General features: G+C 41.3%; 1 protein-coding gene and 1 pseudogene across 1 annotated transcript; one reads left to right on the top strand and one right to left on the bottom strand.

Annotated features, from left to right (window-relative positions):
- Window positions 1-4,307: 4,307 nt before the first annotated feature.
- LOC100348872 (zinc finger protein 717) lies at window positions 4,308-25,085 on the bottom strand. The gene is made up of 5 exons (XM_017347494.3): window positions 24,657-25,085; window positions 21,447-21,509; window positions 10,475-10,616; window positions 10,139-10,231; window positions 4,308-6,996 (listed from the first exon to the last, which is right to left on the bottom strand). The coding sequence occupies exons 2-5, from the start codon at window positions 21,459-21,461 to the stop codon at window positions 5,162-5,164; spliced, it is 2,085 nt and encodes a 694-aa protein (XP_017202983.3). The 5' UTR covers window positions 21,462-21,509; window positions 24,657-25,085; the 3' UTR covers window positions 4,308-5,161.
- LOC138843897 (small ribosomal subunit protein eS27-like) lies at window positions 12,662-13,362 on the top strand (annotated as a pseudogene).
- Window positions 25,086-26,297: the final 1,212 nt, after the last annotated feature.

The raw sequence follows: 26,297 nt of genomic DNA, 5'->3' as shown, positions 1-26,297 counted from the left end.
CTGTCATCTGCAAGGGTGTCATTACACGTCGCTACAAGTTCCTTTGCAACATCACCAATGGGTAGGCCAGGAGATTCTTCAATTTTTGGGTGCTACTCTGAACAAGAGAAAGGACAGGGGCTGGCGCTGTGGCTTAGTAGGCTAAGCTTCCGCCTGTGGCCCCAGCATCCCATCTGGATGCCAGTTTGAGTCTCGGCTGCTCCACTTGTGATCCGGCTCTCTGCTTTGGCCTGGGAAAGCAGTGGAAGATGGCCCAAGTCCTTGAGCCCCTGTACCCATGTGGGAGATAAAAAATAAGCTCCTGGCTCCTGGATTTGAATCGGCCCCAGCTCCTGCCGTTGCAGCCATTTGGGGAGTGAACCAGTGGATGGAAGACCTCTTTGTCTCTCCCTCTCTTTGTAACTCTGTCTCTCAAATACCTAAGTTTTTACAAAGGTGGCCTCTTGGGTGCATTGGGATCCTTAAACTTTTGTTTCCTCTTTAGGAAGAACATAGGTTTTCATTTCTCTTCAGTCATGTGTCTTGTCTGCCTTTGCCATGTCTTCACATTTCCCCTTCTCCCTAGGAGACATGGTCTTTCACCTGTCTGAGCACATCTTAGAAGATTCTTGAGAACTTGATGGGAACATCTGAGTCCTTGCGTCCCTCCCAGCAAGTTGGCACAAAGAATGCGTACTTTGCCTCTTGGCCTCTTAGGAGCTCCTTTGCCCATGTTTAATTATTTTTCCTCAGTGAGCACCACATTTTCCCCCATGCCTGACTCCTGCTTGTCCCAGCGCTGTCCTTGTGGAACTCAATGTACTGCAGTGGCTGTGATAATGGGAGCCAGATGCCACCTCCTCAGTCTCTCCAGTGAGTAATCTGTCTTCGTGTCTTATACTGATAGCTACAAATATACCTGAGACCCCGCAGGCCCCCTGGACTAGTATTTCCATTTCTACCAGGTTCATTCTTTATGGGAGAAAAGGGGGATGGGAAGTGAAGAGAGGTTAAAACATGGTTCTCTGAGACTAGGTGACAAACACAGAAAAAAGCCCTTTCTTAGAAAACTTATTCCCAGCCCTCTAAATAATATTTAAAAACTAAATTTGGTTTCTGATAGCAACCCGTACCACAGATCTCTTTGCAGTGCTTTCATTAATGTATCTAGAAGACATAAATTATCCTGGCCTTACCTTTATAAACAGCAATTGTACCCTAATAACACAATAAAGAAAAAGAGAGATCATCCTCTACATGCCAAAGTTACAATCCAATATGTTGAGACAAATGAGAAATATCAAAGAAAATAGTTCTATGACTGTTTTAAATATTACGTTGTATCTCTCAGATCATTTGTTCAACAGGAAAAAAAGTTCAAAAAGTTAAAAAACAGGTCAAAAACTTGCCAAAATGTAAATCTATCAGTACTATCTGCTGACCAGAGTTTGTATACATAAACATATACACTGAATTTGTATACATAAACATATACACTGAATTTGTATACATAAACATATACACTGAATTTGTATACATAAACATATTGCTCAAACACAGTGCATAGTACAGAGCTCTCAAGTGGAACATCATTTCTTGGCCCTAGAAAAATAAATTATAATGGTGGATCTCTACATAACTGGGTCTATGTTCTTCCTTTACATTTACTATTGGTTCAAGTCTACCACGTTCACCAAGATGGCCTGTATTACACCACCATAACATTTAGAACCAATTATACAGGTAAAGCAAAGGAAATCTGCATACTAAACTATATTCTCTGCAATATATTGTCTAGCTGCCTCGACTACTAGCTCTAGTACTTTCCAGCTGTGTGACTTTGGGCAAGTTAGTTAATCTGTGCAAATTCAGTTTCTTAATATGAAAAAATGGTATGTTATCACTGCTCTAGGCAAAAGAATGAAGCATTAGGGGCATCTAATGCTGTCATTCCCATCTGCTCCCTCAACCGACTATGGAGACTGGCAACTTCTCTTCCCTTGACACAGAGGCACACTCTGAACACACATCATCACCATTGTATGCAACAAGGGCTCAGCCACCCCCTGATACCCTTTTCCAGGGATACCTGAACTCTTTGATCCTGGGGATCTTCACTGGGACTTTCCTAAACAGAAATCTACCTGAAACATTCAGAAAAAGACCAGAGTTAAAAAAGGGTAGAGAAATGATGGTACAGTGCTTCCTGCCTGCTGACACGAGAGCTGGAGGCAGTACAGTGGCAGGTGTAAAGTGATCTCCCCACCATCCAAGAACCCACAACCTTTGCACCCAGCAACACACTTTGGGATCTCTCGGGGACCCCAAACTGCTCTGGTCACTCTGACCCTTCATTGGACTTCGCCATGACTCTGGGACAGTGACATTACACCTGCAGTACAGGTCAACGCTGCAAACTCCAGGGAAAGCCATGCCAACTTCACTATCCACATGCTCTCATTCAATTGCTTTCCTCAAGGCCTGTTGCAAAGGGGTCAGGAACTGTACACGGTGTACACTCTGCCCTACTTGAAAGTGGTTGGGAAGTCTGTTCAGAGCCCGGGGATGTCTGCACTGATGTCAGAGCTGAAGGACTGTGTTACTCATTGTACTCCATGGAACTTCAGGATCAGTAAGTTCACTTCCAGCCGCTGTCCTGAGATCCAAGGGCACCAGGAGGCTACCACAGGGAAGCTGCCTGTGTGCTTTGCAAGGTGGAGTGGTGAGGACTTCAGGACTCCAGTCAGGTACCATGAGTGGCTGCACAAATATGAGTAGTGAATCTCCCCACATCCCCTTTGGCAGTCCATGCACAAGCTGGATTGTCCCATTTACCAAAATTGTTCTGCACCAAGACCTTACCAAGGCTCATAATCTGACATGAAAGATAAGGCTTGCGTAATATACTCCCCACACAACAGGCAGCCAGCACAGTGGGTTACATCACCCCTTGCCACTCCTCTTACGCTCCTGGTTTTGGCACTTATAGATCTACTGAGGCCCAGGAAGGAGGTTGTGCCTTGGTGTCCTTCCCTGTGAGTCTGCTCCCAGCCATCCAAATGCACAACTCCTCCCTTGCATTTCTGCTCCCCTGCGTGTCTCCTGTCAGTTATGAGCCTCTGGGAGGAGCTGAGGTTCTGAATGGGCCCAGCAGTTTTCCTCCTGGGACCCACAAAGCACTGAAAAGGCCCCAAGTGTTCCTCAAGCTCTGAATTTACCTTCTGCACAACAGGATGCTTAGTGTACTAGTTGATAATGCTTTTCTACCTAACTTGGTGAAAAATATGAATAAGTCACTATTTGGAGCATTTTGCTTCAAATGCTATTAGGCTGGCTACCATGTCCCTTTATTATTTATATTTTATTTATTTTACACCTCCATTTTCTACTCCTGCCTTTCTCAATCCTATGGAGAGAGAACTGTCTCCCCCTGTGATCATCAATTTCTCTACTTCTCCAAGTTGGCTAATACGCTGTATATGTATATGGTTGTGAGAGCATAAACACTTAGAATTCACACATAACCCTAACAGACTGGATCTTCTATTAGTAGATTTTGGTCTTCTTCTGTTTTTAAAGATTTTATTTATTTGAGAGGTAGAGTTAATAAAGATCTTCTTCCACTGGTTCACTTCCCAAATGGCCATAATGGACAGAGATGAGCTGACCTGAAGACAAGAACCATGAGCTTCTTCTGGATCTCCCAAACACTTGGGGCCATCTCCTGCTTTCCCAGGCCATAGCAGAGAGCTGCATCAGAAGGGGAGCAGCTGGGACATGAACTGGCGCCCATATGTGATGCCAGCACCCCAGGCAGAAGCTTAGCCTACTATGCCACAGTGCCAGCCCCAGATTTTGCTTTATGTTGTTGGTCTTAAAATTGTCTGGAATAATTCATTCTTTTAATTAATTTTTCTATGAAATACACAATCACTTATTTCCCCCTAAATCTCTATTTTTCCTAACACTTAGGTATGTATTCTTGGTTAGCATTTGGAAGAGGCCGGGCAGGCATGACCAGGACCAATGGGGTTGCATCCAGTGGGTAGCAGTGGATGACTTGCAGTACTGGCCTCAGGAGAGGACAGGAGTTGCATTTGGAGCATGCATCATTGCATTTATAGCCTGGTGGTAGAACAATGGCTACGCCATGACTTTACCATGTGGGTGAGCTCTTCCATTCTGAGTATCTATGGAGAGTGAACTGAATGCAAGTCCAATCTGAATTCACAAAGGCTGTGTGGATGTGGAATAGAAGTTAACAGATTTTAAGTATGAAAGTGAGGGAGAAAATTAAAGAAAAAAAGGTGTTAAGAAGAACACAAAGCTGCTGCAACATTTGTCCTTATTTTATTTATATATAAATGTCTGCAAACAGTTCAGTGAAATCAAAAAGTATCACACTGGTCAGATAAATGAGTCAAGTCAGGTTGCAATTACAGTGTAACCCACGTCAACAGAATATAAGAGAAAAAAAGAAACAAAAGAAAAAAATGGCGGCACAAAAACTGACCACATGAAGACAGCCCATACTTCAGGTCATGATGAAACTTGGCTCGCAGCCTCTGCCTGATAAACAGACTCCTACTAGTGTTAAGCAGCTCCAGGCTCATGCACAAACAAGTCAGTGATTATCAGGATCACAAAAGTCATTAGAGTCACTCCCTGTGCAGAACAAAGCACTCATGCAGGGCTGGCAAAGGAGCATCGTGGCTGACACACAGGAGCCATGTGACGCAGTCCTGCTCACACAGCTGATGTGTCTACTAGCAGTGGAAGCAGTAATGGGCAGCCGGACTCAGTATCTCCAAGTAATAACTTAGTAAATGATGAAGGTGGGATTTCAAATGCAGACTGCTTACTTGTTTCTAAAATACCTACATAAAAACAGGGATCAGTTACTAATAAGGGGAGGCTGAAAATGCAGGCTCTAAGTCCAAGAGTAGAGTATACACGGAGGACCACGCAGTCTCTATACAGGATCACACCTTCTCACACGACTTCGCTTACACTTGTGGAGGTGTCGTTTCTGATAGGTTTTTCCAAATTCATTAAGCTCAGAGTGCCTCCTCTGTGTTACTTAGCTGACAATTAGTTGAGATTTGACTTATGAGAAAAGGTTTTTCAATACTTATTACATTCTCTTCTGGAATATTATTTTTTCAAAAAGATATATATGTACTTATTTGAAAGGCAAGCTGACAGGGACAGGGAGAGACAGAGAAAGAGAGAGATCTTCCATCTGCTGGTTTACTCCCCAAATGCCTGCAACAGCCAAGGCTGAACCAGACTGAAGCCAGGAGCCTGGAACTCCATCTGAGTCTTCCATGTGGGTGGCAGGGACCCAAGTAATTGGGACATCCTCTGCTGCCTCCCCATGTGCAGCAGGAGGGAGCTGGATTATAAGTGGGCTATCTGGGACTTCAACTAGTTCATTGATATGGGATGCAGGCATTCCAAGCGGCAGCTTAACATCCTGTGTCACAACATCTGCCCCATTCCTATGAAGATTCTGATGCTTGTTGAGATGGGACTTCTGGCAAAACCCTTTTCCACATTCTTTACATTCATATATTTTCTTACCTGCATGAATTCTTTGATGTATCCTGAGATTTGACTTGTGGCAAAAGGTTTTGGCACACTCATTGCACTCATAGGATTTCCCCACTGTTTGAATTTTCTCATGCCTGACGAGACCTGACTTCCGAGAAAAGGCTTTTCCACATTCATTACACCCATACGGTTTTTCCCCTGTGTGACTTCTCTGGTGTATAATCAGGTATGACTTCTGGTAAAAGGATTTCCCACATTCATTACACGGATAAGCTTTCCCCTCTGTGTGAGTTCTGTGATGGATAAGGAGATTTGACTTTAGATAAAAGGCCTTTCCACATGCATTACATTCATAGGGCTTCTCCCCTGTGTGAGTTTGCTGATGTCTGCTGAGGCTTGTTTTCCTGAAGAATGTTTTCCCACATTCATTGCACTGGTATGGCTTTTCCCCAGTGTGAGTCTGCTGGTGCATGCTGAGGTTTGCCTTCCTGCAGAAAGTTTTTCCACATTCATTACATTTATAGGGTTTCCCCCCTGTGTGAGTTTGCTGATGCCTACAGAATAGAGACCAGTGGTAGAATGCTTTCTCACACTTTTTACATTGATACAGAGTTCTCTGATGTTGAGAGAGAGATGACTTGTAGAAGAAAGTTTTCCCACATTCTTCACATTCATACAATTTCTCACCTGTATGAAGTCTTTGATGTGTCCTGAGGCTGGACTTCCGGCAAAAGGTTTTCCCACAGTCATTACATTCATAGGGCTTTTCCCCTGTGTGAATTCTCTGATGTATGATAAGGTCTGACTTCTGGTAAAAGCTTCTTCCACATTTATTGCATTCATTGTTTTTCTCCCCTGTGTGAGTTCTCTGATGACGGTGGAGGTTTGACTTTCGGCAAAATGTTTTCCCACATTCATTACACCAATAGGACTTTGTCCCTGTGTGGATTCTCTCCTGGACAGTAAAGTTTGATTCACAGCTAAAAGATTTCTCACAATCACTACATGCACAGGTACTTTTTCCTGTATGTGTCCTCTGATGTACCATGAGATCTGGTTTATGTGTGAAAAACATTGCCTCCCTGTCAAAGGTGTTCCTTTGCACATCGTGTTCAAAAATATCTGGGAATGTCTGAATGTTCTGATGCTGACTAGGATACTCACAGTAACTGAGGGACTTCCAAGGTACAATAGGGATATCGGATTTCTCCCCAGCACACACACCATCAGGCTTACTAAGGAGAAGCGTGCTCTGACAATCATTATATTCCTCGGGCCCTATTCCTGCATAATTTCCATCCTTCATTATCAGTTTGGACATATGACTGGAATTTAAATTAAGTGTTTCTCCTAATTCAACCCTCTCCTTGGTTGATCTGCTGCTGTTTGCGACTAGAACTTGCCACAGAATCATGTCTTGAATTTCCTGGCTTGTCCCAATCTGGTCATCTATTTGCTGGACAACTGAAATGAGAAAAAAAAAATTATATACATAAATGACATCTAGGTGTTTATTCTGGAATACTCATATACTCATATACAAGTTAAGTTTCTTTCTGGGGCTGGCACTGCGACACAATGGGTTAAGGCACCACCTATGGTGCCAGCATCCCGTATGGCTGCAGGTTTGAGTCCCAACTGCTCCACCTCCCATCCAGCTCCCTGCTAATGCATTTGGAAAAGCAGAAGATGACCCAAGTCTTTGGGCCCCTGCCACTCACATGGGAGACCCAGAACACACTCCTGGCTCCTGATTTTGGCCTGGCCCAGCCCTGGCTGTTGTAGCCATTTGAGGAATGAACTAGCAGATGGGAGATATCTCTCTCTCTCTCTCTCTCTCTCTCTCTCTCTCTCTCCTTCTCTCTCTCTGTGTGCAACTCTGCCTTTCAAATAAATAAATAAATCTTTTTTAAAAAAATTTCTTTCTGGGGTCTGGCATTGTGCCACTATGGTTGAAGCTACTGGCTGTGATACCAATATCCCAGATGAGCACCAGTTGAAGTCCTGGCTGCTCCACTTCTGATCCAGTTACCAGCTAATGAATCTAGGAAGGCAGCAGGAGATGGCCCAAGTCCTTGGGCCCCTGCCACCCATACAGGATAGTCATATTTAGTTTCAGGTGCCTAGATTCGGCTTAGCCCAGCCCCAGTCATCGTGGCCTTTTAGGAAGTAAACCAGTGCATGGAAGATCTCTCTGTCTTTCCCTCTCCGTACCTTTTGTCTTTCAGATGAACAAATCCAAAAAAGTGTCCTCATATCATAGTAACATAAAATGTTTAAACATTAATAAGAGGTATTCATTTATGACAGAATATGGTTTTATTCCTCAGTGAATTAATAAAATAAATTATATTAGTAGATTCTCGAATGTGAAAAATGGATGCTTTTTGATGTCTTATTTTACCTTTTATCTAATGGGAAATTATTTAGTTAGAATATTCATCTGCTGTCTAGCTCTAATATTAGGCTGACAATGTTTCATCAGCCATTTTCTTCATTGTTTCCCTATATTTTTTGCATAACAGCTGCATTTTGTGCTTGTCCTTGCTCTTCTTTCAGCACTGGAGACAGCAAGGTTGCTGTGATCAGACCCTTGTGGGAGAGCCGTATGTGCCACCTAAACAGAAAAAGACTTAGGAACAGGACCTAAGCCTATGTTCATATACTTTTACTCTTCCCCAGGGAAGGGCTGTAGCCATTTGTGGGATTTTTTCCAACACAGAATCTTTTCATCCCCACACTTCATTAAGGCAGCATCCGTCATATTCCCAAAGAAAGCTGACATGGTTTGCTTTTCCAAATCTTAGGAGATACAGGAAAGCTTCAGCCCACCACCCCGAGCATATCCTCTCTATAGCTCTAAAGGATTTGGTTCTGCAACCCATTCTGAGACTGCCATCTTTGAAAACTTTTTCTGGCTCCTTCTATGATTAATAGCTTTGAGATTCTTCACTCATTTCCTTGTACACATACTCTTACTTGAAAATTCACTGGTTTTTGAAGGCTTCTATTTTCTGTGTTGGCATTCCCATTGTCACCTACTGTCACAGACCACTCAGTTTGTTTTTTTAGAACGATTTTATAAAAGAGAACTGGAGAATATTAACTTCAAAATATGCTCCCAAAGAAATGTGAGACCTCCAACCTGGATCTATTGGTTTCCTTGGCGCTGAGACCCAGAATCTCCTGGTTCAGCTCCCAAGTCTAGGACCTAGACTTTTCTAAGATTTTCTAAGGTCTTATGCTGGATCCTTCTTAGCATCAAGATTTTTGATGCTGCATTATACAAACTTCATTCCTGGACCTCTTTCCTCATATTCTTTTGAACTTCCCAGAAAATATCATAAGATTTTAAATACCCGATTAAGGGACAAGCATTTGACAAAGAGGTGTCCTTCACTCCTCCCAGGTGAAGGACACAGCCACATCCTCAAATGACACAAATGCCTGCAACAGAACATTTTTTTCAGGATTTCAGCTCAGAATCATAAAACAGCCAGAGTGGGATTGTCTTCCTCTCTGTGTTTTACACACATCTTTTATAATATATGGCTTACTTTGTGGTCTGTACTGCATTAGTCACCAATGGGGATACCTGCATCCCATTTTGGAACGCCTGGTTTGAATCCTGGCTCCTCTGCTTCCAATCTAGCTTCCTGCTAAAGCACTCACTGGAAGGTAAAAGATGATGGCTCAAGTGCTTGCTTCCCTGCCACCCATGTGGGAGACCCAAATTGAGTCCTGGACTCATGGTGTTGACCTGGTCCAGCTCTGGCTGCTGCTGCTATGTGGGGACTGGTCTACTCCTCTGTCTCATTTGCTCTGTTTCTCTGCCTTTCAAGTAAAACAAAAAGAAAAGTTTTAAAAATAAATAGAAACACTAGCTTTAAGCTGATGATCTATAAATTGGTTTAACACTGATACACACTGCCTATTCTGTACTTTACATCCCCCTATGTATTATAAGGTGAATGGGGAAATTCTTCATGTCAAAATTAAGGTAACCCAAGGAAAATAATTTGTAGATCTCTAAAATTCCTTCTTTTACAACCTTTCTTAAAAGAACATGTCATTTTTCATTCTCTCCTTCTGGCAAACAAAATTTGTGTTTCTCATCCTACCACTAGATATTTGCTTTTTGTCTTTTTCCTTGTAAGAGAATGAAAGCCCTTTAAATGAAGACATACCTGTGTCATCACTATGTTATCCCTACAACTACTAAAAGACAAGTGCCTATAGGCTGCCCAGTTAACAAGCATTGATAGACTAAATATGTGAATGAATGCCTTAGGGATAAAACAGTATAAAATACAGTATAACATAGAGGACAGAATTTAAAGAATATAGCTAACTAAGAAAAAAGTCTAAGTAGAGGCAGGTATAGATTAGATTTTTGGTAAATCAAAGAAAATATTCCTAAATAAGAAAAAAAAAGATGAATATATATGTGAGAACCTTCCCTGGAGACTGTAGAATGCCTGTGTGTTATATGTATTCAGCTGTCCACAGGGCTAGACATGGCAAAATTTGTTGATAACAGCTCAACATAGGTGACACATCTGGTGAGCTCCCCTCCTCCCAGCCTCCTTGCCCCGCACAGACTGACCTGGCAGACTCTGGGTTAGGGGTTCTTCCATAACCCATGGCTCTGCTCCTTGTTCCAACTTGAAGATGACCTCTGGTTTGGAAATGCAGCACCCTGTTGAAGGGAAACAACACAGAACTAAACCAGACTGCTCAGCCAGATCCTTTGAAGAATGCCAATGGCTCAGCTTCAGGAGCTGGGATAATGGAAAAGCTAATTTGAGCCCCTTGCTTCAGAGTGTTTAATGCTCACATTCTTTGTGGACGGGAATCATATACCTGAGCAGCATTAAAGTGTTCATTTATTTGTCAGACAGGAAGAATGTAGCACTGGAAGGGACTGGGGAGTTTCACTCACCTAAGCTGTTGTAGGTCTCCAGCATCAGGCTGTTGTAGGTCTCCAGCATCACATCCTTGTACAGAGCCCTCTGAGCATTGTCCAGCTCCTGCCACTCCTCCCAGGTGAAGGACACAGCCACATCCTCAAATGACACAAATGCCTGCAACAGCACATTTTTTTCAGGATTTCAGCTCAGAATCATAAAACAGCCAGAGTGGGATTGTATTCCTCTCTGTGTTTTACACACATCTTTTACAATATATGGCTTACTTTGTAGTCTGTACCACACTAGAAATAAAAATCACAATTAAAATATCTCGCCTCTGTATTAATGTAATTTAAAACAAGACAATAGTTTCCCTTAAAATATGGAATTCATCTTCCTAGAAAGAACAGAATGAAAAAATTCTGACTCCAAAAAGAATGCACCATTTTGTCTGAAGACATAAATATAAACACTTGCTGACACAACCTGGTAGATGGACTTACACACATTTTCAATGTGGATCAGGGTAACAAAGAAGTAGACAAATACTTACTTCTTTTTCTTTAAAAACGAGTTATTTACTTATTCGAAGGAGAGTGGCAGCAAGAGATTGGAGAAAGATTTTTTACCCACTGATTCACTCCCCATATGATTGCAACAGCCAGCCCTGGGCCAGGCTGATGCCAAGAGCCAAAATCCCCATCCCGATCTCCTACATGGGTGACAAGTACTCAAGCACTTGAGCCATCCATCATCTGCTACTTTTCAAGTACATTAACACTGAGCTGATCAGAAGCAAAGTATCCAGCACTCAAACCAGTACTCCTGATATAGGATTTGGGCATTCAAGCAGTGGCTTTACCCACTGTGCCATAACAACAGGCCCCCAAATAGATTTTTCTATATCATCAGGTTGAACTTTATTGAAAAGCCAACGTTTTGCGGATCTTCTACATAAATGTGTTCTCACAAACATGAAGCAAGAGAAATCAGATCATAACAACACAAGCAACATAAAACACACACATATGACACACATATACAACACATACAGTGGAACCATAATCAGCATCGCATCTAGGTGAGTATTCCTGGGTTGAGATGACAGATAAAGGCAGTAAAGCTTTTCTGTAGAAGGAATGGATCCCCCTTGTAATGGAAATCTCTAAGCAGATATGTAGTCCTCTCCATGCCTTGCTCTGATCAATGACATGTGATATATATCATTTCCATGGAGAAACTGTTTACCATGTTCTCTGTCTACCACACGGACCAGCAATAGTCCAGAAAAAAGTGGTCCTCTGGGACCCTGTAGGAAGCAGAAAGGAAGAAAAGCGAATCTGATCCCCGATGGACAGCTAATATAACAGAAACATTTGCTCCTGACATAAATGGCATTAAATCAACAATATGAAAGAAACATCACTAATAATAATGAGAATTTACTCATGTATAATTTACTCACAATGTACTCATTGGTGGCTATAGCCAATGGCTAAACACCTATTAACCGTGCTAATTAAGGTAACTATCATGTAAAAGGATACCTGGCAAAGTTCATAACTGGAGCAGGCATTTGACCTTGCAGTAGAGATGCTAGTTGAAATGTCTGTATCTCAAATCAGAGTGCTGGCGAGTGAATCCAGGCTAGAGCTGCTGCTCCCAGCTCCTTGCTAATGTGCAAGTGATTATTTAATGAAAGTAGCAGTGATTATTTAATTAATTGAGTTCATGCCTTCCACATGAGAGAACTAGATTGAAATTCTGTCTCCCACCTTGGGCTTGGTCCAATCCTGGTTCTTGAAGGGGAGTGAATAAATGCATTGGTTCTGTCTGTGTGTCTATCTGCCTTTCTCTCTTTTTCAGTCACTCTTCCTCTCAAATAAATAAAAATCAATGAAATGTTAAAAGTTCATGACAAAATGGAATATCGTGTTATTTTGGTGCAAAATTTTAAAACCCATGCAGGTTGATTCCATTATCTCTATCAATTGGATAAAGAAAAAATGTGTTGTATACACACACACACACACGCACACACACGCACACACAATGTAATAGTATTCAGCTATAAAAAGAATAAAGTCCTGACACGTGCAACAAAGACAAAGAACTGAGTATCACTATCCTAAGTGAAATAAGACACAGAAGGACAAATACCACCTGATTTTTCTCATATATGGAAGTTAATACAGAGAAAGTATAAATCTGTGTGGATATCATATTATTTGGCATATACATAGCTATAAATATTGGCTTCAAAGAATTATAGTATTATATAATATCCTTCTTTTAAAATTTTTTTATTTACTTTGAAAGAGTTACAAAGAGAAGTAGAGACAGAGATCAAGAGGTCTTCCCCCCCGCTGGTTCACTCCCCAGATGACTGCATGATTGGAGCTGAGTTGATCTGAAGCCAGGAGCCAGGAGCCAGGAGCTTCTTCTGGGTCTCCCAGGTGGGTGCAGGGGCCCAAGGACCTGGGCCATCCTCTGGGGATTTCCCAAGTGCATTAGCAGGGAGCTGGATGTGAAATGGAGCAGCTGGGACTTGAATCATTGCCCATATGGGATGCTGGTGCCGCAGGCCAGGGTTTTAGCCTGTTGTGCCACAGTCCTAGCCCCTATAATATCCTTCTATCCTCATTTTAAGCTCATTGACGTGGCCTTTCTGGTGGTGACGACCTATCCACATGAACATGCCTCTCATCAAGGATCGCCTCCATCCCTGTCCAGAAGAGGAGAAGAGGAAACACAAGACGTGCCTGACGCAGAGCCCCAATTCCTACTTCATGGATGTGAAGTGCCCAGGATGCTATAAAATCTCCATGGCTTTTAGCAAACACAACGGTAGTTTTGCCAGCCTACAAGAAGGAAGGCAAAGCTTGCAGAAGGATGTTCCATCAGAAGGAGGCGGTACTAAAAGCAGCTTGAATCAAGATGAGTGGGAAACACATTTTGGATTAAGAAAAAAATCATTGACATGAATCTCATATTATGTGATATTAATATCGCTATTTTCAAGAAAAAATATGCATGAATATAATACCTACATATGAAATGAATATGGTAAAATAATTTCTAAGTCTTTAAAATATATAATTTTTCAAAAAGAAAATAAATTTTTTGGCATGCACACACGTATAACTCATTTCCTGAGAAACAATGTAAAATATTACAATATAATTTATACTGTATATCATTTTCTAAAAACAAAACTCTAAAAATTCATATAGTGTAAATTTTAGGAATCTTTAAAAATCTCATTCAATAATTAAATTTACATGTATTGATAATTTTTAATGTAATTATACTTAATCTATTACAAACATGGTTTTAATGAATGAATGAGGTTTTTGTTACTAGTTTTTGTATCTTTTGTGTCCACAATCAAAACTGTATTTAAAAACCAACATTAGTGTTGGTTTTTAGAATTTTAGAATTGGAGATTTCTGTTGTATACCTTATGAAATCAAGCATAATGACAGTATCTTTGCAGATGAACTTATGATAAGTCTTTGCGTCAGATAACACAAGTCAGATAGTTTTGTGAATCAATAGTGTTGCTGTTTTCTAAAGGAACAACCCTTTCTGTGAGTTTGGCCATTTCTCCTGCAAACTGGCACAACACTGTTAAACAACCCACACAAAGAACCACTGTCCAGTACGGCTGAAAACCACAGTACTCTTGTAGCCACCTGAACATTTTATACTGATAAAACAAGACTTTGAATTGGTCATTTCTTTTTGTTTCCTGTTTACCTCCTCCAAAGATGGCTGCAGTGAATCTCTAGCCAAAGGCATACTGGCTGTCTGCCAATCAGTGCATCTGACTGGTTCTCTATGTATTTCTTTTTTACCAGAATGACACTTAGTTCAGCCTAAGCTCTATTCCTCATTTTTAATTTTATAGAGGTAAGCACTGAGAAACCATCTTCCATCAGTCAAAAAAATGAAAAAAATTTTTTAATCCATGCAGTTTTTTTTCCCAGAATATGCATTTTAAATGAACATTTTGAAGACTCCTGATACGTAGTTAAAGAAAATGACTTTTGATAACAGTATTTATATAATACATAAAATATATAAATATATATATTATATTATATATATATATTTATTATTAAATATATATATATTTAAGTGTTGCTAATTAAATCAAATAATCTTATGGGCTTAAAGCTTTAGGAAAGGAAGCTGGAAAACAGACTGACAGTGTTATGTCACTACAATCACTGCACCTGGCAGTTCAAGAGGACAATGCTGAGCTCATGAAAAAAGTGAGTTTACAAACACTGAAAAAGAACAGGAAGATACCAGAAACTGGGGTCATGCAGGATTTGAAACTCTCAAAGTAGTTTGCAGAATTAAGGTCTCATTGAAGAAATATGTCCCACTCAAAGGTAGAGAACCCTCAAAATATCAGCCCCATGGATTTCAACATGGCCAGAGTGTCATGTGATGATACATCTGTTGATCTCCCCAATCACTCATCTCTTCCACAATGGAAGGTTTGTTACAATTTTCTTTCTTGGGCTCTACTCTTGTACACGGGCTATGCAGAAATCAGGTGACTTATCTTTCTAGATTCAGAGACCTAGATCAAGAGAAGCCACATCTGGACCTGAACTCGTTAATGACCTCATGCAGAGATTCTGGACTTTGAAGTAAAATAATGAATAGCTGTCTCTCTGGGTATCAGATGATTTTGTGATACATGTAAGAGGAGAGGAATTCTAGCACGTGTGACCTCTGCCCCCTCTCTTTCAGTGTTGTCTCCTTTGAGAAAATCATATACACTCATTCTTGCTCCAGTACCCAGACAAGATCACATGGGTTTTCCTAAACAATTGAGAGTGAAAGTGACTGCATCACTTCTGAGATCATACTTGGATCACTGCCCTCTCTTCCCTTCCAAAGACCAACAATATTTCAACGAACATAATTCCATTGCTCTGAGGTGATAAAGAGATTTGATCAATATCGTACAAAACCTCAGAGAGATTGGTGCTGTTATAGTTGGAAAACATATCATTGCTCCTGATATTTTGAGAAACCCAGAAAAATACAAGGCAATCAGTTAGAAAAGATCATCTTCATGGATAGATGTTACTGAAAGTCTATGGCGAAGACCCATGGACTTTTCGATAAATGCTCTTGACTAACTAACTAAATATGTAGAATAAAGTCAAAGGTAAGTCCACAGTTCACACCAAGCTGTTTAAAAATTTGAGAACTCACACCAAGCTGTTTAAAAATTTGAGAACTATTTGAACTTCTTGATAATCAGTTTGGGCAAAGAAAGGTCAATGTAACAGAAACTAAATATTCAGAAGCCACATATATAAAAGTCAAGAAATCTAGTGTGTGAATATCCATACTTCTGACAAAGACACAAAGGGTGGGTGTTTTTTCTATCAGTAAAGTTGCCAGTGGGGATACTCCCATATTGGAGTGCCAAGGTTCAAGTCCCAGCTCTGTTCCCAATTTCAGCTTCTTGCTAATGGGTAACCTAGGTAGCAATGGTGCAACTGGGTTGGTCTCCATAAAGACTTGGATTTATTTCCTGGCTCCTGGCTTTGAGCTGACCCAGTCCTGGCCATTGTGGGCATTTGAGAGTACAGCAGAAAATGGGCCTCCCTTTGTCTCTGCCTCTCTTTACATACCTTCCTATCTTTCTGCCTCTCAAATAAATAAATGAAAAATTCTAGAACTTCACAAAATAAAGATAAATATACCAGTCACAAAACAATAAGCTTACCTTCTAAACAATAAGAATTACTACATTCATAAGAAAAATAAGGAAAGAATGAACATCCCAATGCAAAAATGAACAGAGGATTGTACTTCATTCTTTGCTCTCCAATAATGCAAAGTCATCAAAAGTAAGAAAAGATAGGGGCCGGCACTGTGGTATAGCAGGTAAAGCTGCAGCCTGCAGCGCTGGCATACCATACGGGCACCGGTTCGAGTCCCAGTTGCTCCACTTCCCATCCAGCTCTCTGCTAGGATCTGGGAAAGCACAGGAAGATGGCCCAAGTCCTTGGGCCCCTGCACCCACATGGGAGACCCAGAAGAAGCTCCTGGCTCCTGGCTTTGGATCAGTGTAGCTCCAACCGTTGCAGCCAACTGGGGAGTGAACCAGCAGATGGAAGACCTCTCTCTGCCTCTCCTCCTCTCTCTGTGTAACTCTGACTTTCAAATAAATAAATAAATTCTTTAAAAAAAAGAAATGACGGTCAAACTGTGAAAAAATGAGAAATACAAATTAAAATTTTGGCAAGTCAAAAATTATGTAAGGCCTTGTTTTGTGAAACAGCAGGCAAACATAATCATCCTATTTGCTCAATTCTCAAAACATAAACCACATCAAAGCAGTCTTCATGACTTCTGCTGCAATTACTCTTTCAGAAACCACCATCAACTAGCACCCATCTCATTTCAACTGATTCTTAAATGGGTTTCCTGCTTCCAAACTTTCCCTACACAATAAGGGAAAATAAAACAGAGATTTCAGAGGTCAGAGATGGATGGACACAATTGCCAACTTGAGGGGTTTTGACACATGGACACTTTCCACTTCAGATATTTGCTAAATTCTGCAGACTGACAGAGCTGGTGTTAAATTTGAAGCAAAATAATATAAAAAGTAGAATAATATTTCACTACTGTCATCTTGCTAAGGAACATAGGCCCAAACAGGGAATAGGACTACATTAATATGAGATCTCAGATGCAAGCAGTGGAAATTGTGATATGCGGGCTGATACCAACTGGTATGACACACAAGTAACCACAGACCCCAGTAGGGAGATGGAGTCTGAAATATATGTAAAAGTGAAATCTAAAAATTTTTAAATCTTGTGAAAATTAGAAATACATAGATCCAAATAACTCCGTCTACAAAAGCTGTATAGTAAATATTAATGTCTCCCCAAAGAATCTTTGCCATTTCCCAGCTCCTGGAAGGGTATATCTTACCCTGTGGAGTGCCTCACCTGATCTGAATATTTTTATTTACTTTAAGGCGTTTGGCCACTTGGACAGTCTATGCTTACAACCTGATTTACAGTGGAGGTCTTCAGTTACATGGTATCAGCCCAATCCCTGAAATGTTTCCCCTCCCATGTGGCAAGGGCAGTCACAGGGAAGCCAACCATTCCTATTCGACTAGACTCCAATAAAAACTGACGAGAAGCTCAGATGAGCTTGTCTGTCACTTTCTGGTGGGTGATGGCCGTCACTGTCTGGAAGAAACAGGCAATGTCCACAGGACACCATTGAGAGAAAACTCGAGGCTTCTGCTGGATGACTCATGGACTCAGCCCTATGCAGTTTACCCCCCTTGCTAATTCTAGTGGGTCCTCTCATAGTAACAAACTGTACTTGTGAGTATGAAGACTTTTCTGAGATCTTGGATTCCTTTGGGGAATTACTGAACTTAAGGGTAATCTTAGGGTCCTACAACAATATAGCTGGTCTCAGAAGCATCATAGCCTTGGGGATGCCTGAACTTCACACAGCAAAAGCACAACATTAAGTTAATTATGCCAATGCATACTGCAATCCAACTGTCAAAAACAGAAAAAAATTCAAAATAAGGAAACAAACAAAAAACAGATCACAAACTATATAAATACAAATTGACACTGGATATTGTAAATATGGGAGTAAAAATTTATTTCGCTCTTTTTTTCAAACTCTGTAAAAAGTCATCACCCAGGGACTTCCATTGTGGCATAGCAGGTAAAGCCACCACCTGTGATCCTGGCATTCCCTATGGGTACAGGTTCATGTTCTGGATGCTCCAGTTCCAATCCAGTTCTTTGCTAATAGCATGGTAAAATCAATGGAAGATGGCTCCCCCGCCACCCATGTGGGAAACCCAGATGAAGCTCCCAGCTTGTAGCTTTGGCTGGCCTAGTCCAGCCCTGGCCATTGTGGTCATCTAGGGAGCAAACCAGCGGATGAAAGATCTCTCTCTGAATCTCTCCCTTTCTCTCTGTAACTCTTTCAAATAAGTAAAATTTTAGAAAGTCATTGGCCAGCTGAAGCAAGAGAGCAACAATGTAATGTGGAGATTAAAACACTTATAAATAAAATGTATGATAAGCATGGTATAGAAGCTGGGAAGAGATAAACGGAAGTATACTACTACGAAGTTCTTACATTATACTAGAAGATGCACCATAAACCAAAGATTAACACTGTGAACCTCGAAACGCACATTAGAAAAGCTACTGAGTTGGTCTTTGCTGCAGTGGTTAAAGACACCTAGATGTGCTATCACTGTGCCTAGGTTGGAGTTCTAGTTCTGCTTCTGACTTCGGCCTCCTGTTCATGGCATCCTGAGAAGCAACAGGTGATGGTTCAAGTATCTGGGTCCATGCCACCCCCATGGGAGACCTGCATTGAGTTCCGGTCTCCTCACTTCACCCTGGCCCATTCCTTGCTACCTCAGGCATTTAGGGGGAGAATCAGGAAATGGAAGAACTCTGTCTCTAGGTAGCTTAGACTTTACAGCCAATTAAGAGTTTATGGACCATACAAAAACAGGAAAATAGCATTCAGGAATTAACGGCGGCTAAGATTGCAGGTGGCTTATTCTTGTACTTTATATCTCCAAAACTATAAGAAAATACAACTTCTGTCATTTAAACCACATAACCTGTACTATTCTGATATGGATCTCTGACAAATAGATCACTTGACTGCAGGAATTTTCAAATTGATATGTAACAACTCCATGGAATTTGTAGCAATTTCTCAAAGGTTTTACAATACGAATCTTCACTATACTTGATAGTACTGTACTGTTTTCCATATAATATGGGAAATATTCAAATATTTAATTAAAAGTAAACATAAAACCAATTGTAGAGAGAATAAGGATCATAAATAGAACTATTATATCGAAAATTTCCTGTCAATTGGGATTGTCTAAGAGTAACATTTTGAATGTAAAAAATATAAAATGATCATATTTGTTTTTGAAAACAGCTTCTGTTCCCTTATATGCACTACATGTAGGTTTTGGAACAAAAATGTTAAAACAAAACAAAGAAACAAAAATATTAGGATATGGCACCAGACAAGATTGAACCTAAGAGTAAGACAGATGTTTAGGAAAAATTACATTTCAGTGGTTTGGATCAAGGCTAGCTGGTAAAAATACTGGATATGAGTTTTAAAGAAGAAAGAAAGATAGGATTTTCATTTGTATTTGTTGAACTTGAGGTATCTTTTAAAAATATTTATTTTTATTTCCTTATTTATTTAAAAGACTGAGAGACTGAAAGGGAGATCAAAGAGACAGGTAGAAACACATTTTCTAGCCACTGACTTACTCCCCAAATAGCCGCAACATCTAGGGCTGGGGCAGGATAAAGTCAGAAGCCTTGAACTTCATCCAGATCTTCTGTGTGGGTGACAGGGACTTAATGATTTGAATCCCCTTTTGTTGCTTTCCCAGGCACATTAGCAGGAAGCAGCATTCAAAGCAGAGCAGTTGGGATTCAAACTAGTCCTCCAGTATGGAATGCTGGCTTTGTAAGCAAAAACTTAACTTTCTGTGCCACACACCAGTCTAATGTATCTTTTGGAAAGCTACAGAAACAATTCACCAGGGAGTAAGCTTATGGCCTAAATGCTGGGGATGAGGTCCAAGCTGTAAACAATTGGAGTGTCAGACTATATAGAAGGCCAAGTTAATCAAAGAACACTGCAGAGTAGAATGAACTGAGAATCAGATGAAACAGCTGGGTGAGCCATGTTAGGAAGAAAGTAGAGAAATTCTGAGAGGGTGCTGGTGCTGTGGCATAGTGGGTAAAGCTGCCACCTGTGCTGCTGGCATCCCATATGGGCACCGGTTCGAGTCCTGGCTGCTTCACTTCCGATCCAGCTCTCTGCTGTGGCCTGGGAAAACAGAAGAAGATGGCCCAAGTCCTTGGGCCCCTGCACCCACGTGGGAGATGCAGAAGAAGCTCCTGGCTCCCGGCTTTGGATCGGTGCAGCTCCAGTTGTTGTGGAACCAGCAGATGGAAGATCTCTCTCTCTCTCAGCCTCTCTTTCTCTGTGTAACTTTGACTTTCAAATAAATAATAATAATAATAATAATAGAAGAAATTTTGAGAGAAGAAAAGAAAGCATCAGTGAGATTATGATAACTATTAACAAAGAAGAATTTCCGAGTGAAGAACATGGGCAGTGATTTCAAACATGGCAAAGGATTCCACGAAGGCAAAGACTAGGGAATAGTCTTTAAAACTAACTATAAGTTACTAGTAAAATTTTGAAGAACTGGATTGAGTTGAATTGAATCAAGGCTACATCAAATGGGTTAAAGTGCAAATGAGCAATGAAAATATTTGCCCAAAAATATAACTGTGGGCCATCTGTGGTAAAATCTACAATTAGACTGGCTGAGGGAAATGCATGGAGAGTTATTTAAAGACCTGTTGCAGATTCTATCCTAGATCCATTTTTGGTTCTCTCCATGAATCAAATACAACCTTCCAAATGCTATCCAAGCTCACACTATTATAGCAAGTCTTCACTGCATGTAGGTATTAGAATAAAAATGTAAAGGCACAGAAACAAAAGTAGCAACACTTGACACCAAATTAGGAAAAGGATTAAGTTACTGTTACCACTGCAGTGTTGCGAAGTGTTCATTTCCACAGTGGTAATAGGATACTGTCTGCTACATCAAAGTGACCAATAAATGTTTCAGACTAAATATCCCATGTGAATTTAGTATATTCTCCTCTTAAGGTCAACTTTAACCAGGTAACAAAATAAGTCTTTTTGCTATGGTACAAGAAAAAACAATCAGCACTCAATTTTGATGGTTCTAAGGGCTTATAGCCACGCAAATGTTATCGTGTTTATGTATACTTCTCTGATAGTGAATACTCCGTATTTTTCTTTTCCATTTTAATTAATGAACCATCATAATGCTCCTAAAATACAGTGTAAAACAAGTTGAGGAATAAACAAACAACTTACTGGTGATGTATCCATTGTTTTCCTTGTTCTTGCAAACAGGTAGAGGACTCTATAGAGTTATACCTAGAAAAGAAAATGAATGGAGGGATCTGTGAGAGAAACAGTTTGGTTTGATCCTATGTTCTATTGCGCAAACAAGATCATGATTAAAATTAACAGAGGATAACAGACACATTAGCTGGATAAAATAATACCAAAAAGCCTCCCGGGGGAGGGGGGGTAGCTTTACATGCCTGAGAAGGGGCAGGAATGATCTCATCAAAAGAAAATACACAATTTTATCAATTGATATGATTAAACATGAGTTATCATTAGCTTAATGGAAACTTGTTACTGATTTTGTAAAAATTAATGTTAATGCTAAGAAATAATTAAAAAACTTTAATGGATGGTTGTTCAAATAAATTACAGTACACTACAGGAAGACACATTATGCCAATATGTGTCTAAAACTTGCAATATAGAAAAAAGTAGATGGTATTAACTATTTTCCTGCTAATACAATTGTACTATGAATGGCCCATTTTTCATGATTCCACTAGAACATGCCTTCTTTTTATAAACACCTAAATTTCAGAGAAAATATTAATATTGCAATCCAACATATTTTTCCAAAAATTATACAGAGAAAATGGACATAAAATACAATATGCTTTTCTAGTAATTGTTCCAAATGACACACCTCCTTACATGTGTATCTTTACTGAGGACCTCCACACAATGATTTTGAGTTCTTCCATTTCTCTAGCTTTAGCCAATGGACATCAGTAAATGTAATGGAAATACAGTTTTTCAAAGTATTTGCAGAGGCCAGCACTGTGGCGTAGCGGGTGAAGCTGCCGCCAGCAGTGCTGGCACCCCATATGGGCGCCTGTTCAAGTCCCGGCTGCGCAGTTCCAATCTAGCTCTCTTCTACAGCCTGGAAAAGCAGTAGAAGATGGCCCAAGCCCTTGGGCCTTTGCACCCATATGGGAAACCCAGAAGAAGCTCCTGAATCCTGGCTTCAAAGTGGCACAGTTCCAGCCATTGCGGCCATTTGGGAGTAAACCAGGAGATGGAAGTCCTCTCTCTCTCTCTCTGTCTCTGCCTCTCTGTAACTCTGCCTTTCAAATAAATAAGTAAATCTTAACAACAACAACAAAAGAGTATTTGCCTATTTGAGTTTGCTTTTTTTGGGATACTGACTTATCTTGTGACGACGCCTGTTGGAGAGTCAGGCCCTACCCAAGAGCCAGCACAAACCAGCACACACGAGTGAAGACATCTTCAAAGAACCCGCTGCCGTCTGGGCACCAGATCCCTGAGCCCTCACTTGTGATCTCAGGCAACACTTGGAATGAACCTGTCCACACAGCTCATTCTATAGTGCTGACTCACAATTACAAATAAAATGGCAATGTTTTTAACTCAGGGAGCTTTTTTCGTTTTGTTACACATAAAATGCTGATGCATATTGGTGAAAAGGGGAGAAAAGATTGGATTATGTGCCAAATGCAATCAACAGAACTTCACAATCACACCTACAAATTTTCACAAATGTGATAAATGCCAACCAGATGGCTGTAAGTAACGATGTTGGCATTAACAAAGGCCTTGTGAACACAGGAAGAAATTCTCTGGAGATCCTAGGACTAGGTTTCAAAGCTTTACTGATATGTGATCACTATATTCTATTCTACTTATATTTTAAGAAGGTAATTTGCCATACAAGTGTGATTCTAGGGAAATTTAGCTCATTAATTTGCTTAGCATTAATGAGTTTCAAGAACAGAAAATCATATAAGTGGAAATGATTTTTCTACTGACATTAAATGAGAAAAAATGTACTATAAATATTTTAGGCTCCACAGTAAGTCATGAGGGGGAAATGATAGGCATATTCAAGGAAAATTCTTCTCAAAAATAGATGGAAGTTTTTAACTAATTGTGGCAAAATAGAGAAAACCAGTCAGAAAATTAAGGTGCAAGTCACGTGACTATGGGCAACCCATTTCTCTCCTGAAGCACAATCTGTTTCATCTTTCTTAGGTGGAAATGCCACGGCAAATCCTTCCTGAGATACCAAGAACTATCAGAATAGAGGCAGCAGAAGCGTCTCTCTAGATACTAAATGAAGACTAGGTTTGAGACGGGTCCAATTCTACAAATAATGAGAGCTGAATGAAGCAATCTGACGGTGCCAGGGATCCACAGACACGGATTCTCAGATATTACAGAATATTCCTCCATGCAGGCCACACCCTAAGACCCCTCTAGTAATCTCCTAGGCCCCTGCCTACCCTTCTGAACCCACTATCATCTCTCCTCGAAAAGTTCCTGTAAAACTCGCAGTACCACTCAGTAGCTGACAGATTACAGATGATGCGGCATCACTCAAATCTTGCTTACTCTGCGAAGCAGAATCAGTAGGTGTCTGGGCCATGCAGAGCTGGGATCTCCACTTTTCCAGGACACTGTGCCTCTGTCTGCAGCACTAGCGAGGTTCAGGGCAGGAATTGCTGGTAGAACTCCTGCTCAAGAAGCCCCCTCCTTCACACGGCCTAAACTCTCTTTTATTCCAAAGGAGAGGGAATCAGCAACATCCCCTGGCTCCCCCACCCCCACGGAACACAAGAAGGAAACCAGAACTTCCACTCGCTGAGGAGCCACCATGAAGGCCCACAAATACCAGCCGACACGGTGAGGCTGCAAATACGCCGCAGTAACGTCTCCGGGAAGTCCCAGGCATTCACTGGGATCGTTACCACGGTCACCTTACAGACGAACAAGCCAGGGTTATCCACGTCTGCGACAAGATCCCGCAGTGCCAGAGCCAGAGCCAGAACAAGGACACACACTCCACACATCCCGCTCACGCCATCTGTTCACCCACACCCAACGCTGCCACCCTCCCGCCTCGCCTCAACCGCTCCATTAGCAAAGCCTCTGGAACCAGCTTCCACGCACTGGGAGGAACACTCCCTATTTCCTGGCAGTGTTTTGTCTCCTGAAAAACGAACCGCTGAAAGCACAGCCTGAGTTGAACAGGCTGCAGAATTCCGACCCTAGGGACGGGTCCTGAGACCCAGCCCAGATCGGCCACACGCACCCGAAAAAGTCAGATTCCGCCCCCTCTGAGATCCACCGGTGTTTCTGAACCCAATTACTACACCCATCCCACTTCCCCGGGCTCCCCAAGGCTTGCAGGGACCGTCCTTTGTCCTCACCAACCTTCAGGGACGGAGTCCAACGCCACCGCCTGCAGAACACCCTGGACAGAGCCGAGCATCTGGAATTTCCCGGAGGAAGATGGCGGGGGTGGGCGGGGAGGCACATGCGCAGAAGGAATCTGGAAGTTTTCCCAGGGCCTCGCATCGGTGAAGTCGTCGGAGGTTGGGACTACATTTCCCACAAGCCCATGCGCCTCTTTGTTAGGAAACGGAGACCACGATTCCTCCAGCTCCGGGGTTGTCAGCCGCGCTGGCTGGAGACCAGCTGTGATGCATCTGAACCGTTCTCTCCGATGTCACAACCACTTGTAATTTTCACTCTTTAATAATTCCCACTTGGGTGCCGGTTTTGTGGGGGCAGTGCGTTAAGTTGCCACCCATGACGCTGGCATCCCGTACGAGAGCACCAGTTCAAGTCTTGGCTGCTCTACTTCCGAGCTGGCTTTCTGGCAGTGTACGTGGAAAAGCGGTGGAGGATGGGCTAAGTACCTGGACCCCTGCTGTCCACATGAGAGACCTGGCTGGAGTGCCAGGCGCCAGTATTCAGACTGGCCCAGCCCCAGCTGTTGTGGCCATTTGGGGAGTCAAACAGCAGATGGAAGATCTCTCTCTCTTTCAAATAAATAAATAGACCTTTGAAAAATAATTCTCACTTGGACAGATTCATGTTTGAAAGAATCATGCTTCTAATGGCGAAACTCAAATATGGTGAAGCATTTAATAATTGCCACCTGCTTTATTTTTGTAGTTATCATAATTACATCGCAGTTGTAAGTCCCACATCCACTTCTACAGATGCTTACTACACGGAAAAATTACAATGATTGCTTTACTTTGAAATGGTTAAATAAGAAACTAATATTCCTATGGTAACTGCTAAACTTTCAAAAAGATGCTTTATCTCATCTGCTAAAATAGCATGTGACCCAACCACGGATCACATTCTACAATGTGAAAAATCTATTCTAGTGCAAATACTGAAATAAAATAGCTAGGTGAATGAATTCTGAAATGATTGTGTAAATTTTAAAAGTGTCTCTGTCTGTAATTACTTAACTATAAACTCCTGAAATTTATCACACCCATCTGTCTACATTTCTGGAAAAATCTCTACTTATTTTTCTTAGAACTAGGCTATAAGTATGTCATCTCTTTGCTGGTTTCTGCCACAAAATAGGCAAAGAGGTCAACACAAGTGTTTCACAGAGTTCTTGCTGCCCTATCTGCTCCTAAAAAATGAGAGAATGTGGCCTTCAGTGGTGATGCAGTTAGGGTACTGGCTCTTAGTTGATGACTTATCCCTGGTTTTCTCTATGCCTAAGATATGGTTTGCCCTATTCAAATTCCTATATAATCTAATACCCTATAGTTTTTCCTCAGTGACCTTATTCTGCAAACAAAAGGATTTCAGTCTTGAATTTCCCATCACAGGTAGCACCAACAGAAGCAACTGGGCACTGTACATATCACTCTCAGGGTCATATTCCTTGAAATATAAAATGAATTTTTCAGGGCTCAAATAAGTAGATAGGCTCCTTGGAGTAGTAATGCCTCATGTCCTCTTCAGGAACAGATGCTTATATCTGGGGGCGTACACTTCTGCCTGCAGGAGCTGCTCTACTGGGACTGGAGGTGTGGATTC

The sequence above is a fragment of the Oryctolagus cuniculus genome, chromosome 1 (genome assembly GCF_964237555.1).
Source record: "Oryctolagus cuniculus chromosome 1, mOryCun1.1, whole genome shotgun sequence".
NCBI lineage: Eukaryota > Metazoa > Chordata > Mammalia > Lagomorpha > Leporidae > Oryctolagus > Oryctolagus cuniculus.
The sequence above is the reverse complement of the archived record's forward strand: the minus strand, read 5'-3'. Positions and strand labels throughout refer to the sequence as shown.